The sequence below is a fragment of the Gymnodraco acuticeps genome, unplaced genomic scaffold, assembly GCF_902827175.1.
Source record: "Gymnodraco acuticeps unplaced genomic scaffold, fGymAcu1.1, whole genome shotgun sequence".
Taxonomy (NCBI): Eukaryota; Metazoa; Chordata; class Actinopteri; order Perciformes; family Bathydraconidae; genus Gymnodraco; species Gymnodraco acuticeps.
The window spans coordinates 2074639-2089202 of record NW_022991219.1 but is presented as its reverse complement, the minus strand read 5'-3'; the positions used below and the strand labels follow the sequence as shown (position 1 = coordinate 2089202).

The following is a 14564-nucleotide window of genomic DNA, read 5'->3' as shown; positions in this document are numbered from 1 at the left end:
GAAGGAAATGCACCCACCATTATGGACATGCTATGTGCTCGTTTAGGCAGAAGGATAATGGGAGGAAATGAACGTGATTACAGAGTTACTGCAGAGGTATGCCTAGGAAAATGTTTGACTTTATTATTGCCTGACAATTTAATTGCTATATTCTCATGCCCACAACAAAAGCAGAGTTAAAGTAATCACAGTATTCCTGAATGTTTGGTCCTGTTCAGTGCTGATTGCCTGACATCCTGGTTTCAAAGCTGCGCTATCTTTTAACATACAGTACAACAAGTTTATTTTGACATCAAAACATGCCATTGTTTTGGTCGCTAGAGCTCATAGCATAGTTTACACTCTTATAATTGGTCATGGGTAGAGTTCCTCAACAATGAGCTTCTGCAACAGAAGTAGAAGTCAGGCTATAAACAATTTCTCTGGGTTTATTTGTCTACTCAGCCCCATAGTTCTTGGATAGCTGCGTTTAGCAACAGACATTTAGGCTGAGAAGTGTTTAGTCTAAACTCATTGAGCTCACTGATCCTGCTCAGAGTGCATGATGAATTCAGGCACTGATTCAAAGTCGGTAACATTCAACAGAAAAGTGGTTATCAGATATGTAGCTGGGACTCCTTTTGATGACAAATAAATACCCAGTTATGGTCTTATCTAAACATACAAACGTCTCACACCATGAGTTCACCAGACATGGTGAGTAAATGAATCACCAGAAAGACTTGAAAGTGCACTTTATGGACACTGTGTGAGGCTATGTTTATGCTTCATATCTTACCCTGTCCAAGCTGCGCTCTGTTGAGCGCCTCTTTGGCCGTCCCGAAGCCCAGCTCTCTGCAGACCACGCTGGCTGCAGCAATGTCCCACAGGTGGTCACACACCGTGCCCCACTTGCCCTCCTTGAGCACCTCAACACGGCCTTCCCCAATACGGGGCCCCGCCTTCAGACGCACCATGGGCTGGAAGGAGAAAAAAGTACGTTTAGATGCAAAATATCAAAGTTATTGAAATGATCTGGAAATCTTACACTCAGCTAATGTTTTTCTTAGTGTTTAAAAATAAAACTGCTTATTTCTAGATTTCAGCCTGATAATAGTATGTGGTCTACTTATTTGGCACGGTGTAATGGCCTCTTGATCTGCCAACCTGCTGGATTATGTTTTTCTTTTGTTTCTGGTCTTTATTTCAGCGTAGAAGTATTTCCTGTTTTACTTTTGTTACCTTACCATTCATTTCAAGTAACTTCCTGCCTTTGTGTGTTTTCCCTCCAGTTTTTCATTGATTGCTACTTTCCAACTCCATTCAGGCCGTTCCTTGTTCTTTTCCTGTTAATGTCTTCGGAATAACCTGACAGCTACCTGCCGGACCTACATCTTGATTTGGATAGTAAGCTTATTTCCTTAATTAATCATTAGACTCTTCCTGCTCCCTCTGCATCAGTTCATCTTTGTTTGTCTCCAATCCTGCAATACCTATAGTTTGATAAACTGCTAAATGAAAAGTAGAAGAAGCTTTTACTTTTAAAGGAGTAGTTTTGAGAAATAAGCTAAATAACGTACTTGCTGATAGTTAGTTAAAAACATGGAAACCACTGCCATGAGATGGTTTGCATATCTTAACACAAAGACTGGACACCGAAAACAGCTAACTCGGATCCGTCCTTATAACACAGCTAAAAAAAACATTTCAGTTGTTTTGTAGTACCTTTTTTGTTTAGTTTTGTTATCTAACTTGTTACATAGATTTTGAGATTTTGAGACCCTGATGAAACACTGGCTAGCTATTTACTGCTTTTAAGCTAACCAGTTGATGGTTGCGTTGTTTTCTTACTTAATTTTTGAAGTCATTATTGAACTTTCACAATGAGTTACTGATTTTCTACAGTTTAAAAAGTAAGATAAGACATGGTAAATAGTTTGCTTAAAGGGGACATATCATGCTATATTTGAACAATATATTGTAGGGCCATACCTATATAAAGTATATAAATATAGTTGTTTTTTTCAAAATACCAAACAGATCCTGCATTTTAGCCATGCCTCATTTCACTCTATTTGCTCTTTCCATCACTGTTTTTGCAGGGGGCTGATTCTGTGAGCTGCAGCTGACCACGCCCCCCTGTAGGAGAGGGGAGCGTGCTTTGAAATCAGCTACTGGGCTGTCAGAAGAGGGGGAGAAAAAGAGATCTCCGTCCTCCGTGTTTTATTCTTATAGAAGTAAGAAGAGAAGTAATGGGGCAGAAACCCTCCTTTTAACGCAGCGGTCCAGACATAGACATCAAACGGCGACACATATTCAGTTGCCAGTTATTTTGGCATTAGGGCAGGGATATCTAGATACTTTCCAAGGTTTGACATAATGAATTGTGCTACTTTTAAAATCTGTAATCAAAAAGCTCCTTAAAAACGCTATCGAAGCAGTTCCTGCCGTTGCTACGTTAGTTCAAACAGTAACAACGGACTATTTTTCTTAGCGGATGCATGTCAATTTAAATCAATACAACTATTTTTTAAATCAATAAAATCATTTTCTAAATCCATAAAAGCATTTCAATTAATATTGGGAGTCATATCGCTACTTTGTTGAGAATGTGGCCATGTAATAAGCGGGATAATGTGCAGTGACTTGATCATTATGGGGAAAATAACACCTTCATGCCGATCTAGATCCCTCCGCTTCGCGCCGGGCTCCTGATCAGCCTGTCGGTGTTCTTTTCCCCATAATGACCGCGTCGCTGCACATTATCCCTTACATATGATTTATATAGAGTCATTATTCATTTGTTTTAAACCAGGAGGCGCAAACGCTTGCCTCGGGGAGGGAGAAAAAGAGCCACAGCGGAGGGAAGTCTTCTTCGCTGTTTTTGTGGCAGACTACAGCGCCACTTACAGGCCTAGCATATGTACTACAGCGTCTCCAGCGCTTTCGAGCGGCAATGGCCGGCCGTGGCCCAACCTCTCATTCCCCTGATAGGTGGAGAATTGACCACTAAGCGGAGCACCCCTTTTGTGACGTAGGAAATAATTCAAATCTGGATCAGTCTGTATCAGATCCGTTACAGCCCCTTTTTTAGAGATTTGGGTATGGAGGAAAAGAGAGAGGGTTGTATTTTCTGACACTTGGTGACTTCCCTGACACACCGGGGACACATATTCATGTATACAAGACGTACAAGAGTGCATTTTGCATGATAGGTCCCCTTTAAGTAAGTACTTTGGACAGAGCCATGCTAATGTTAGCTGACTGCTTTCAGTAATTATGCTAGGCTAAGCTATCTGCCTCCATATTGCAGCTTTACATTTAGTGGAAAGATAGGCAGGTAGTTTTGAAATTGTATTGAATTTACATTTTCAAACTAGTCCATTCATTAATAACACATTTGTTTATTATCTATATTTTTTTAACTTCCACCTCCATACTGACCAGCACGGCGGGTGGTGCAGGCGCTATGCCATAGCGGGTGAACTGGGATCCTGGGACACAGCGGACTACAGTGTGCATGCCATTGTTGCATGGGACATTATTCCTGGGGAGGGACAGCTTGGCCTGACACTGAGACAGAGAGACCTCCACACCCTGACACTGCACCTTCTCCACCCAGTAGGCCTTCTTACCGATCAATGTTCTCAGCCTGGGATGGTAAAATAAGAAGTTGGTGGAAAGAGACAGGTATGTTTGTGAATTGACACATAACTAATGGTAAAATAGGGGTTTTAATCTAATGTGTATTTTACCTGGAGGATGGATCAGCTATCTTGGAGTCCCAGATTTTCCTAAAAAGAGGGAGACAACACACTGGAGTTACAAGTATGCCTCTTTACATCCAGTAGACTAAACAACCAGCTGTCCTATACTAACTGCACACTCCCACAGTCTGCTCCTGTGCCCACTCGCATCTCCTCAATCATCATTTCTTCTCTTTCTTGATGTACCTACTCTTCCCTTCTGTCTATCAACCCTGAAATAAACAAACGGAGGGCTTTGAAAGAGACACAACATGCTGGGAAGGGTGTGTGTGTCTTTGGATAAACATAGTCCTCGTCTTAGTAACAGGGAGGGAGAAAGAGGGAGGCTGATTTACAATAACGGATCACATAACTCTTCCTTTCTTTCCTCCAAAACCACCACCTACTTGTCATAACTTTTTATATATCTTTCATTTCTACAGTCATGAGTATTTCTGTTTCAGTGTTTGTCTATGTCTACAGTGAATGTCTGGTTTGGGGCATCCATGTGGAAAGAAAAACTATAAATATAAATAAGCCACTATACATTAGTCCCTTTCAAGAAGCCTTATTGAGGTCTGCCAACTCCAACAGGGTTTTCTAAACTATGTCTCTAGTTTTATGGATATTACGTTAAACTAAACTCAAATTCTAAAGGGACACAGTATGTGTACACAAATAAGGAACCCCTATGCCTATGCACACGCACACAATCCATGCTCAAACCTGAAAAGTTAAAGAAAAAAGCAAACGGTCAATAAAAAAGGGATGATTCACAAACCAGACTGAGTCTGGGAAGTGTCCATCTATGACACACACACACACACACACACACACACACACACACACACACACACACACACACACACACACACACACACACACACACACACACACACACACACACACACACACTCGAGCTGACCACTCTCATCTACCAGTGCGACCACAGACAGGTGCAGTGTGACTGACGCCCCTTCATGAATGTGCTTGAATTAAATGAGTCACCACACCAAATATAAAGTTAACCGTATAACCAGATTCATGATGCAATTAAATATTTGGCAACCTAAAACGGGAAATGTTTCCTCTCCAGTAGAACCCCAGTATACCGGTCATCCACAAGTTATTAAAGTACCAATATTAGATGAGAAGTGTGTTTGGGGCTGGAGGGGCCTTCAACAAAACCTACAATAAACCCAGAGCCAGACAATCTGCTTTATGGAACAAAATAGCTCTTTAGCTGCCAAATGCTCAACTATCTTCACCAGCTGTGTTAAAAGGTGGAGTTTAATCAATGTAGACCATTGATTTATCAGACAGAATGTAAACATATGTATTGTTTCTAGTAATATTAAAACATTGATCAGTGCAATTTTAAGAAAAACATTTGAAAAGAATATTGTACTTTTTACCCCATGAACTGAGTACGATGTGTATTGGCTTGTGTCTATCTGCGTGTGTAATTATAAGCCTATCTGTGTGTGTCTGCACGATTTTAAATGTTTTATAACTCGGTGCTAAATCAAAATGAGAGAGACGGCTGTGAGGGGGTGTTAGTTCATGGTTTGGAGAAGGGGGAGGAGGGGGGAGTGCTACCCATATAATTGCCTGCTCTGCTTGGCAGTGTCTGCTGTGCGGTTGAGCAGTAGCATGTTGGTTCACACACACCAGACATGGAAATATGCACGTACATATCAACTTTCTCTGCCTTGCCTCTGTAAAAATGCAGCTCTTTAAATCTGCAGCGTTGTTACCCAACCTTATGAATGCATTCTGGGAGACAAGGAGCAAGTGATGTAAGTCTCTATGAACTGGACAACTTGTATGTGCATTGCCTAACTTCACAGTATGAGGAAAACCATGTTCTTTTGGTTTTCACATAAGATACATTTAAGTTTTCCTGCTGACAGCCAAAAACACAGTGGTGATTTTGTTCTTTGTCAGGTCGGAAACACACGTTTGAGCTGGGTTGAGGCTCTTCTCCATCTTTTAAGGAGATGGTGAGGAAGGGAGGTGAACAACAGCATCAACCCTCAGGCACAGAAAACAGGTTGTGACCGCAGCAGTGCAGCACTGCTGAATCATTTTATCCGGGAGAACACTTTCGGACTGCTCAGGAGCTTCAGCTTGATGCAAGTGTTTTGCAATTATGACCACACAATACCATAAGCCACACTGGAGAGGGGATCTTACTGTAAGCGGAAAACAGAAATAACCTATTATTATACTGCATGAATGCAAAGCTTCCTGACTGGAGTAAATCGGCTCACTGAGGAGAGAGGTTCCAACAATAGTTCAGCCTTTAGACCAGGCATGGGCAAACTAAGGCCCGCGGGCCATATATGAATCCGGCCCGCCGAATATTGGTACAAAATTGTCCAAATTATAGTAAAGACCGCATTCATTTAGCCTTTTTCCTGCAATACCCGGCATTTCAGTTGATCCCACTAGATGGCGCACTCTAGACACAATTGACCTTTGCTGGAGTCTGGTCTATTCTCTGGCCCCACTCGGCAACCCTGCAAGATCAAAGAACCAAATATTTCACGCTTACATTGGAGGGGGCGAGATTAACCTGAGCAATAACAGTTCATGGCGAATACAAGTTGTAACAAGCAGTAGCGCTGAGCAAAGTGACTAGAACGCGACCACACACTTATAAAAAACACTTATATAAAGTCAGGCAACACTAACCAGGCTTAGTGTGATTCTGTTTATTTGACATTACTTTAATAACCACCCGTTCACTGTTATTGACCATTTTGAAGAGGCAGACGTTTTCCTGTTGTTTTGTATTATTGCAGCTATCGGATGGAATCAATACATGGGCTACATGTGGCCATCACAAGTAAAATCATAACGAAAACTACGCCGGTAAAATATGCGTGTAGAAAACGGCTTATGCCACAATATGATAGCAACAAGTAGTCAAGATCAGGGCCGTTTCTTCCTATATGCGGACTATGCGGTTGCATAGGGCCCCGGCGGCCACTAGGGGGCCCCGAGCTGAAAGTTCAGATTCAGCCGCGGCACGTCAGTAGAGTAGCGAGCGTAATGGGATAATCATGGCTTCAAAACGGACATATCCCTCTGGTTCAGAAAAAAGAAGAAAGCTGAAGAAGAAAAACGCTCACATGATGAGAATAAGGGTAAGGCATTTGTTCATGGTGTAAATTCACTTGTGGGGTGGAGGGAGTATCTATAATGTTAGCCAATGTTTGAGCAAGTTTGCTACTTTTGAGCAAGTCATGCTAGCTGCGCTAGCCTCAGCTAGCTCCGCTATCTCCGTTAGCTTCAGCTTAATTGATAAGAGCTAGTTGGCTAGGATTGTTTGTATTTTGTAGGCGAATAAACCCACTTTAATACAGTGTTTGCTTTACGAAAAGGCTCAAATAAAATTGTCATGCAAAATGGACTGTCAAAAGGGGCTAAGTCAAAATCACTCCCAGTCTGTTTTTCAAGAGAGGAAAACTCATCTCTTTCGACTCCACTTCGAGCAATAAAATTGCTAACAAAGCACTTATATACTAATAAAGGACTGGCTTATCTAAAGCCAGTTGAGTAGCACTTGAAATATTTTGGCTCTATGAAACCTGATGTACTTATATGATTCTGTTTTCTTCAAGGTTGTATCTTCTTGGTCGAATGCACTTATTGTAAGTTGCTTTGGATAAAAGCATCAGCTAAATGTAATGTAATGGAAAGTTAATAGGATTCAAGAGGTATCTGTACGTTTATTTTTCAAAAAGCTAATAAAGAAATCAATATAATATTGATCTATTGTTGGGGTTAAATTATGGAACAAAGCTAATGTACATTTAAAAATGTACCTTTTTTTTGGTTTTCAAGAAATTGTTTGTATTGCTTTTTTGGGGGATACAAATGTGAATAATGTATTTGTTTTGTTTTCGATTTAATTATAAGAATATAGGATATTCATATATAAGCTTTTTGCCAAAGCCTTTTCAGTCACTAATTACTGTTGTATAAGTTTACATTGTGATATGTTTATGATTAATGTTTGTATGATGACTGTTTAAAAATAAACAACAACAACGTTTGCTTGCTAATTTAAGGAGTGTTGTCTTTGCAGGGACAATTCTCAAGTACTTTGTGCAAGCAGAGCCAGATGCTGCAGGTCCATCCTCCTCATCCTCCTCATCACGTCCTGAGCCACAAGCAGGTCCATCCTCCTCATCACGTCCTGAGCCACAAGCAGGTCCATCCTCCTCATCACCTCCTGAGCCACAAGCAGGTCCATCCTCATCACCTCCTGAGCCACAAGCAGGTCCATCCTCCTCATCCTCCTCATCACGTCCTGAGCCACAAGCAGGTCCATCCTCATCACCTCCTGAGCCACAAGCAGGTCCATCCTCCTCATCCTCCTCATCACGTCCTGAGCCACAAGCAGGTCCATCCTCCTCATCACCTCCTGAGCCACAAGCAGGTCCATCCTCCTCATCCTCCTCATCACCTCCTGAGCCACAAGCAGGTCCATCCTCCTCATCCTCCTCATCACCTCCTGAGCCACAAGCAGGTCCATCCTCCTCATCCTCCTCATCACCTCCTGAGCCACAAGCAGGTCCATCCTCCTCATCACGTCCTGAGCCACAAGCAGGTCCATCCTCCTCATCCTCCTCATCACCTCCTGAGCCACATGCAGGTCCATCCTCCTCATCACCTCCTGAGCCACATGCAGGTCCATCCTCCTCATCACCTCCTGAGCCACATGCAGGTCCATCCTCCTCATCCTCCTCATCACCTCCTGAGCCACATGCAGGTCCATCCTCCTCATCCTCCTCCTCATCTTCCTCATCCTCCTCATCACCTCCTGAGCCACATGTAGGTCCATCCTCCTCATCACCTCCTGAGCCACAAGCAGGTCCATCCTTCTCATCACCTCCTGAGCCACATGCAGGTCCATCCTCCTCATCCTCCTCATCCTCCTCACCTCCTGAGCCACATGCAGGTCCATCCTCCTCATCACCTCGTGAGCCACAAGCAGGTCCATCCTTCTCATCACCTCCTGAGCCACAAGCAGGTCCATCCTCCTCATCACCTCCTGAGCCACATGCAGGTCCATCCTTCTCATCACCTCCTGAGCCACAAGCAGGTCCATCCTTCTCATCACCTCCTGAGCCACAAGCAGGTCCATCCTCCTCATCACCTCCTGAGCCACAAGCAGGTCCATCCTCCTCATCACCTCCTGAGCCACAAGCAGGTCCATCCTCCTCATCACCTCCTGAGCCACATGCAGGTCCATCCTTCTCATCACCTCCTGAGCCACAAGCAGGTCCATCCTCCTCATCACCTCCTGAGCCACATGCAGGTCCATCCTCCTCATCACCTCCTGAGCCACATGCAGGTCCATCCTCCTCATCACGTCCTGAGCCACAGGTAAATCTGCTCCTCCTGCAGACTTACAAGCAGAGCAGCCAGCTTTTGGTCCACCAATAGATCCAGCTGATTGGCCATCAGTTCTACCCGATTCCTTTAGGACCGATTTAGTAGGTAGAGGGCCTTTTCAGGTTGATAAACAATTCACTTTTCCAAGAGAAGATGGTAGGAGCTTTCACCATCATTATTTCCACAGAACATTAGTGAATGGGGAAAAGATAAAGCGGACCTGGCTTATCTACTCAAGAAAAAACGATGCCCTTTACTGCTTTTGCTGCAAGTTATTTTCAAGGAAGGACTACAAATTAATAACAGAGGGACTATCAAACTGGAGCAGCATAGGCATGCTTCTGAAAAGTCACGAAAGTAGTCCAGAGCACACAACCCTCATGGCAACCTGGAAAGATTTTGAACAGCGTCTACAAACCGGAAAGACCATAGACCAAGCTGAAAGGACACTTTTAGAGGCTGAGAAGAGGCGCTGGAGAGATGTCCTAACCCGCCTGATCTCTATAATGCAATCTTTGGCTGAGAGAAATCTTGCATTGAGAGGTTCAGCGAACACATTATACCAGCAACATAATGGAAACTTCTTAAAAGAGGTGGAGCTTCGAGCTAAATTTGATCCTGTCATGAAGCAGCACATTGAGCGTGTGGAGAGTGGCCAGTTCAGTCATTCCAGCTATCTTGGAAATCTGATGCAAAATTAACTGATTGCTTCAATCAGTGGGAAAATGTTGGACACAATGGTGACTGAGATTAAACAGTCCAACTATTATTCAATCATTTTGGATTGTACCCCTGACGTAAGCCACCAAGAGCAGATGTCAGTCATCATAAGGACTGTCATCATAAGGACTGTCATAATGGACGAAGCGCCCACAATCAAGGAACACTTTCTAGGATTTCTTGTGGCTTCCGAAACAACAGGTCTTGGTTTGTCATCTTTGATTTTGAACAGGCTTAAGGAGCTTAATATTCCATTTGATGATTGCAGAGGTCAATCATACGATAATGGTGCCAACATGAAGGGGAGGAACAGAGGGGTTCAAGCAAGGCTGCTCCAGAAAAATCCACGTGCACTTTATGTTCCATGTGTGTCACATTCATTGAACTTGGTGGTGGCTGATGCAGCAAAAGCGTCGACAGATGCCATCAGCTACTTTTGTAATGTACAGAACCTGTACACCCTTTTCTCAGCAGCCCCACAAAGATGGGCAATCCTAAAGGAACATCTGACTATTGCACTTAAGTCTTGGAGTGACACACGGTGGGAGAGCCGTGTCAACAGCATAGAGGCAGTGCGGTACCAGGCCCCTAACATAAGGGAGGCATTGTTGGAGGTCAGGGACAAAGTGACAGATCCCCTGACCAAGGTTGAAGCACAGAGTTTGGCAGAAGAGGTTGGGTCATACCGCTTCCTCATTTGCACAGTGGTATGGTATGACATTCTTCACCAATGTTAGCAAGCTCCTGCAGTCTGCCGCAATGCAGCTTGATGTGGTAGTTGACCTCCTTACAAAGGCAAACATGTTTCTGACTAGATATAGAGACACTGGCTTTGCTGCAGCTCAGGCCACTGCTAAAGACATGTGTGAGGAAATTAATGTGGAGGCTGTGCTGAAAGAGAAGAGACTGAGAAGCACAAAGAAACACTTTGCCTATGAAGCCCCAGACGAGCCTATTGCAGATGCCATGAAGAGGCTAGAAACGACATTCTTCAATGTAGTTGTTGACACGACTATTGAATCCTTAAAGGATAGATTTGAAACTCTGGGTAAAGTGAGAGCCAGATTTGGAGTGCTGCTCAACTTCAAAAAACTGGATGGTGTGGAATTGTGCAACCAGTGTGACAAGCTCTGCAGCACATTAAGCACTGGAGATGGAGGTGACATTGATGGAAAGGAGCTGGCTCTGGAAATGACCAATCTGCCAAGCCTGCCTACATGTGAAATGACTGCACTGGAGCTCCTCTCTTTCATCCACAAAAAAACCCTGAATGAACTGTATCCCAATCTGTGGATTGCCCTGCGAATCGCCTGCACTCTTCCTGTGACTGGCCTCAGCAGAGAGGAGCTTCTCAAAGCTGAAGCTCATCAAAACCTACCTGAGGTCATGTATGGGACAGGATCGCCTCACTGGTCTTGCCATAATCAGCATCAACCATGAGATTGGCAAGCAGCTGTCATATGATGACATTATTGATGACTTTGCTTCTAAAAAAGCAAGGAAGCAGAAGTTTTGAGGAGGAGGAAACATTTAAAGTAAACATTTTTGAGAAAATGCTGCATCTCTTTCATTTATTGACATAGAGGAGCCTCATTGTTTACCTTTTTTTAATATCATTTTCTGTAAGTTTCAATTGCTTGGGTCAACTTGAGATGTTCAATTTGAATTTAAGAGAGGTTTTCGTTAATTTAGCCTGTTTTCCTCTTAAAGTGTAACAGATTAATGCATCTCCACAGATCATCTTAAAGGCTTTGTAATCCTCCCAATTTAGTTTGACAAAATAGGGCCCCCAAACAGCATCTTGCATAGGGCCCCCAAATAGCTAGAAACGGCCCTGGTCAATATAGTCTGATTAGCTTCGGTTGCTATGCTAACATCACCTGTAGAATGCCAGAGAAACGTTCATAACAGCGTTGTGATGCCAAACAGCTTTCAGACTAAAACACAGTCACTTATGGCGATGGGAGATATTTATCAGCTGCAATGAAAACTTTACAGCGGCCGCTGCCGCGAGTTAACGGGAGAATAAACTCCGGTAGACGAGAAGCACTGCAGCAGCGGGCAGTAATGCAGCTGAACCACATTAATAAACAATGCACCACGGCACTCTGGAGAAAGGTATAAGGTTGGAGAAGTAGTTCTTTAATTTAATCTGACTTCGTATAATTAAAAACTACCAGACGCAGTCCTCTATTGATGTTGTGAGCGGTGTTGCGGAGAAAATCAGCGACGTAAAACGCTGTGTGGGTCATAAGAAGGCACGTAAACAGTTACGTCCTGACGTAAACAGTTACGTCCTGACGTAAACAGTTACGTCCTGACGTAAACGATGACGCAAGGACGCAATAATTCACCTCTGAACCTGCATCTGTAACAATGAGTGGATCAAAGAAAAGAAAAGTCAACATTGAGTGCCGAGTGTATAATGAGGAGTGGACAGCTAAATATTTTTTCACCGATCTGCTACTGGCCCGGCCCGTCTGTCAAATTTTAAAACTCATAGTGGCCCCCGAGCCAAAACGTTTGCCCACCCCTGCTTTAGACTGTCCCATCAACCTCCAATGAACCAAAACTCAAAGGGGTCATAATTATTTTCTTTCCATGAATTTTGGCTTTTCAGCTCAATTGCAACAAAGGCATAAAAAGGCCTTAACTGAGAAGGGGCATTATGGTCTCCTTAAAAGCATGTTCCCATACAACAAAACAGGGGGTTACGTATTGTAACCCTAGTTATATAAGCACAGGCGGAGCCCTCTACTGGACTCTATGGGTACTACTCTCTATCATGCTGTGCGTGCTTTCACCTACTGAGTTTTCGTAAACGTAGCCGGCCAATCGGGGCGAGCCTACCTGAATGCGCGCGCAGGCCCACAGTATATAAAGGCGGCTACACCCGCCGCCCACTATCCTATACACTCTTCAGCGAGCGGACTAGGAAAGACAGGGCCCCCAGGTAGAGGGCTCCGCCTGTGCTTATATAACTAGGGTTACAATACGTAACCCCCTGTTATATTTCACACAGGCTCCGCCCTCTACTGGACTCTATGGGTACAGTGGGCGGAGCCCCGATGTATACACGCCCTGTCATCCAACAACATCGACCCACCACACCGTCCCTGACCGGCTTTTGGCTAACATCCATTGCATCCCCACTTCCTCCCATCCGGTTGTAACCGTAGAGAAGTTGGGGCCGCAATTTGGATAAGGCACACTCACACACGCTTACCTCGTGTAGAGTGTGCATGGAAAAGATCTGTGCGGAGACTCCGTCTGGAGCCTACTGCGCACCATGTTCTCCAGGTCCCTCAGGAGCATGGGGAAACATAAGTGCACCACGTCCCCCACACTCACACACGCTCCGTGTAGAGTGGGCATGGACAATAGTGAGGAAGGAGCCTGGCGTAGACCAAGACGCCGACGTGCATATATCTTCTACACTCACGCTGCTGAATAAGGCTGTTTGACACAGCCCGTGTAGAATGCGCACGGACCCCAGTGGGGAGGGCTCTCCCCGCCCGTCCATAGGCATGTGTAATGCACCCGCATAGCCATCCTGTTAGGCGCTTCTTGGAGAGAGCTTTTCTAGCCACACCATCCCCAAAGCACACAAACAGCTGTTCAGTGCGTCTAATGGCAGCCGTGCGCTCTACATAACATGCTAGCGCACGCACTGGGCAGAGGAGGTGCAATTTAGCCTCCCTGGCCTCAATATGGGGTGGAAGATTAAAGCCACTTAACTGAATAGCCCTTGACCTGAACGAACTCCTTAGGCTCTTAGGAGTAAAGGAGGGGTTCGGTCTGAGTGTCGCCCCGCTACGGTCACCCCGGATCAAAAGGCAGCTTGGGTGCACCGACAGAGCGGTCAGCTCGGATACTCTTTTGGCCGAAGTCAAGGCAAGTAGCAATGCTGTCTTCCATGACAGTGCTTTCAGGGAGGAGAGCTCCAGGGGCTCAAATGGTTCTGTGACCAGAGCCTCGAGCACCAACGGCAGGTTCCACTGTGGGGCGGAGGCGTGCACTATTGGGCGCTGCCTCCTGACCCCCTGCAAAAACCGCGACTGGTGAGGTGGGGGCATCTCCAGCAATGAGCGAGATGCCCAACACACCCGTGTTTATTTGCAGTCGCCTTGTCACGCGGTACCGTGGTAGAGCTGTTTTCAGCTCCCTGCCCAGCCTGCTGCCCGCTGGGAGCACTTGCGCTCCGCCGCCATGGTCATCACCTAGGGCGGTGGACCTCCATGGACCGGACCCGGAAGTGCCCGCAAACGGAGCTATCCGCCCCGCTGGAATAGCGACGTGAATGGCACCGCCTCGGCCATATCCTGGTCCCCCAAACACTCTAAGCAGAGGTGGTGGAGACCGGCACCCGCGATCAAACCAGGGCAGGTGCATGGCCGAACTTCCAGTAATGGTGAGTCCATTTTTCCTTCTAATCTTCGTTTGTTTAACTCTTCGGTTGTCAGCTCGTCTGAAGAGAAAAAGGATAGTGGGCGGCGGGTGTAGCCGCCTTCATATACTGTGGGCCTGCGCGTGCATTCAGGTAGGCTCGCCCCGATTGGCCGGCTACTTTTACGAAAACTCAGTAGGTGAAAGCACGCACAGCATGATAGAGAGTAGTACCCATAGAGTCCAGTAGAGGGCGGAGCCTGTGTGAAATATAACTGCATTTTCTATTATGTTTTGAAGGAAATTTTCTCCTGGATTATGTTA

The 14564-nt window shown here is 45.0% G+C and overlaps 1 protein-coding gene across 3 annotated transcripts in view; it reads right to left on the bottom strand.

The window, feature by feature from the left end:
* The window catches only part of LOC117561565 (lysyl oxidase homolog 4-like), a 29180-nt gene that overhangs the window by 8212 nt on the left and 6404 nt on the right, over positions 1 to 14564 (bottom strand). The window contains exons 5-7 of one of the 3 annotated variants that reach the window (XM_034239058.1): positions 3735 to 3773; positions 3424 to 3631; positions 779 to 959 (exon numbers count right to left, since the gene is read on the bottom strand). In XM_034239058.1, the coding sequence (XP_034094949.1) occupies positions 779 to 959; positions 3424 to 3631; positions 3735 to 3773 (428 nt within the window). Of the gene's footprint in view, positions 1 to 778; positions 960 to 1704; positions 1810 to 2650; positions 2705 to 3423; positions 3632 to 3734; positions 3774 to 14564 lie in introns of those variants that run through there. The other 2 variants (XM_034239059.1, XM_034239060.1) reach the window with 2 other exon arrangements.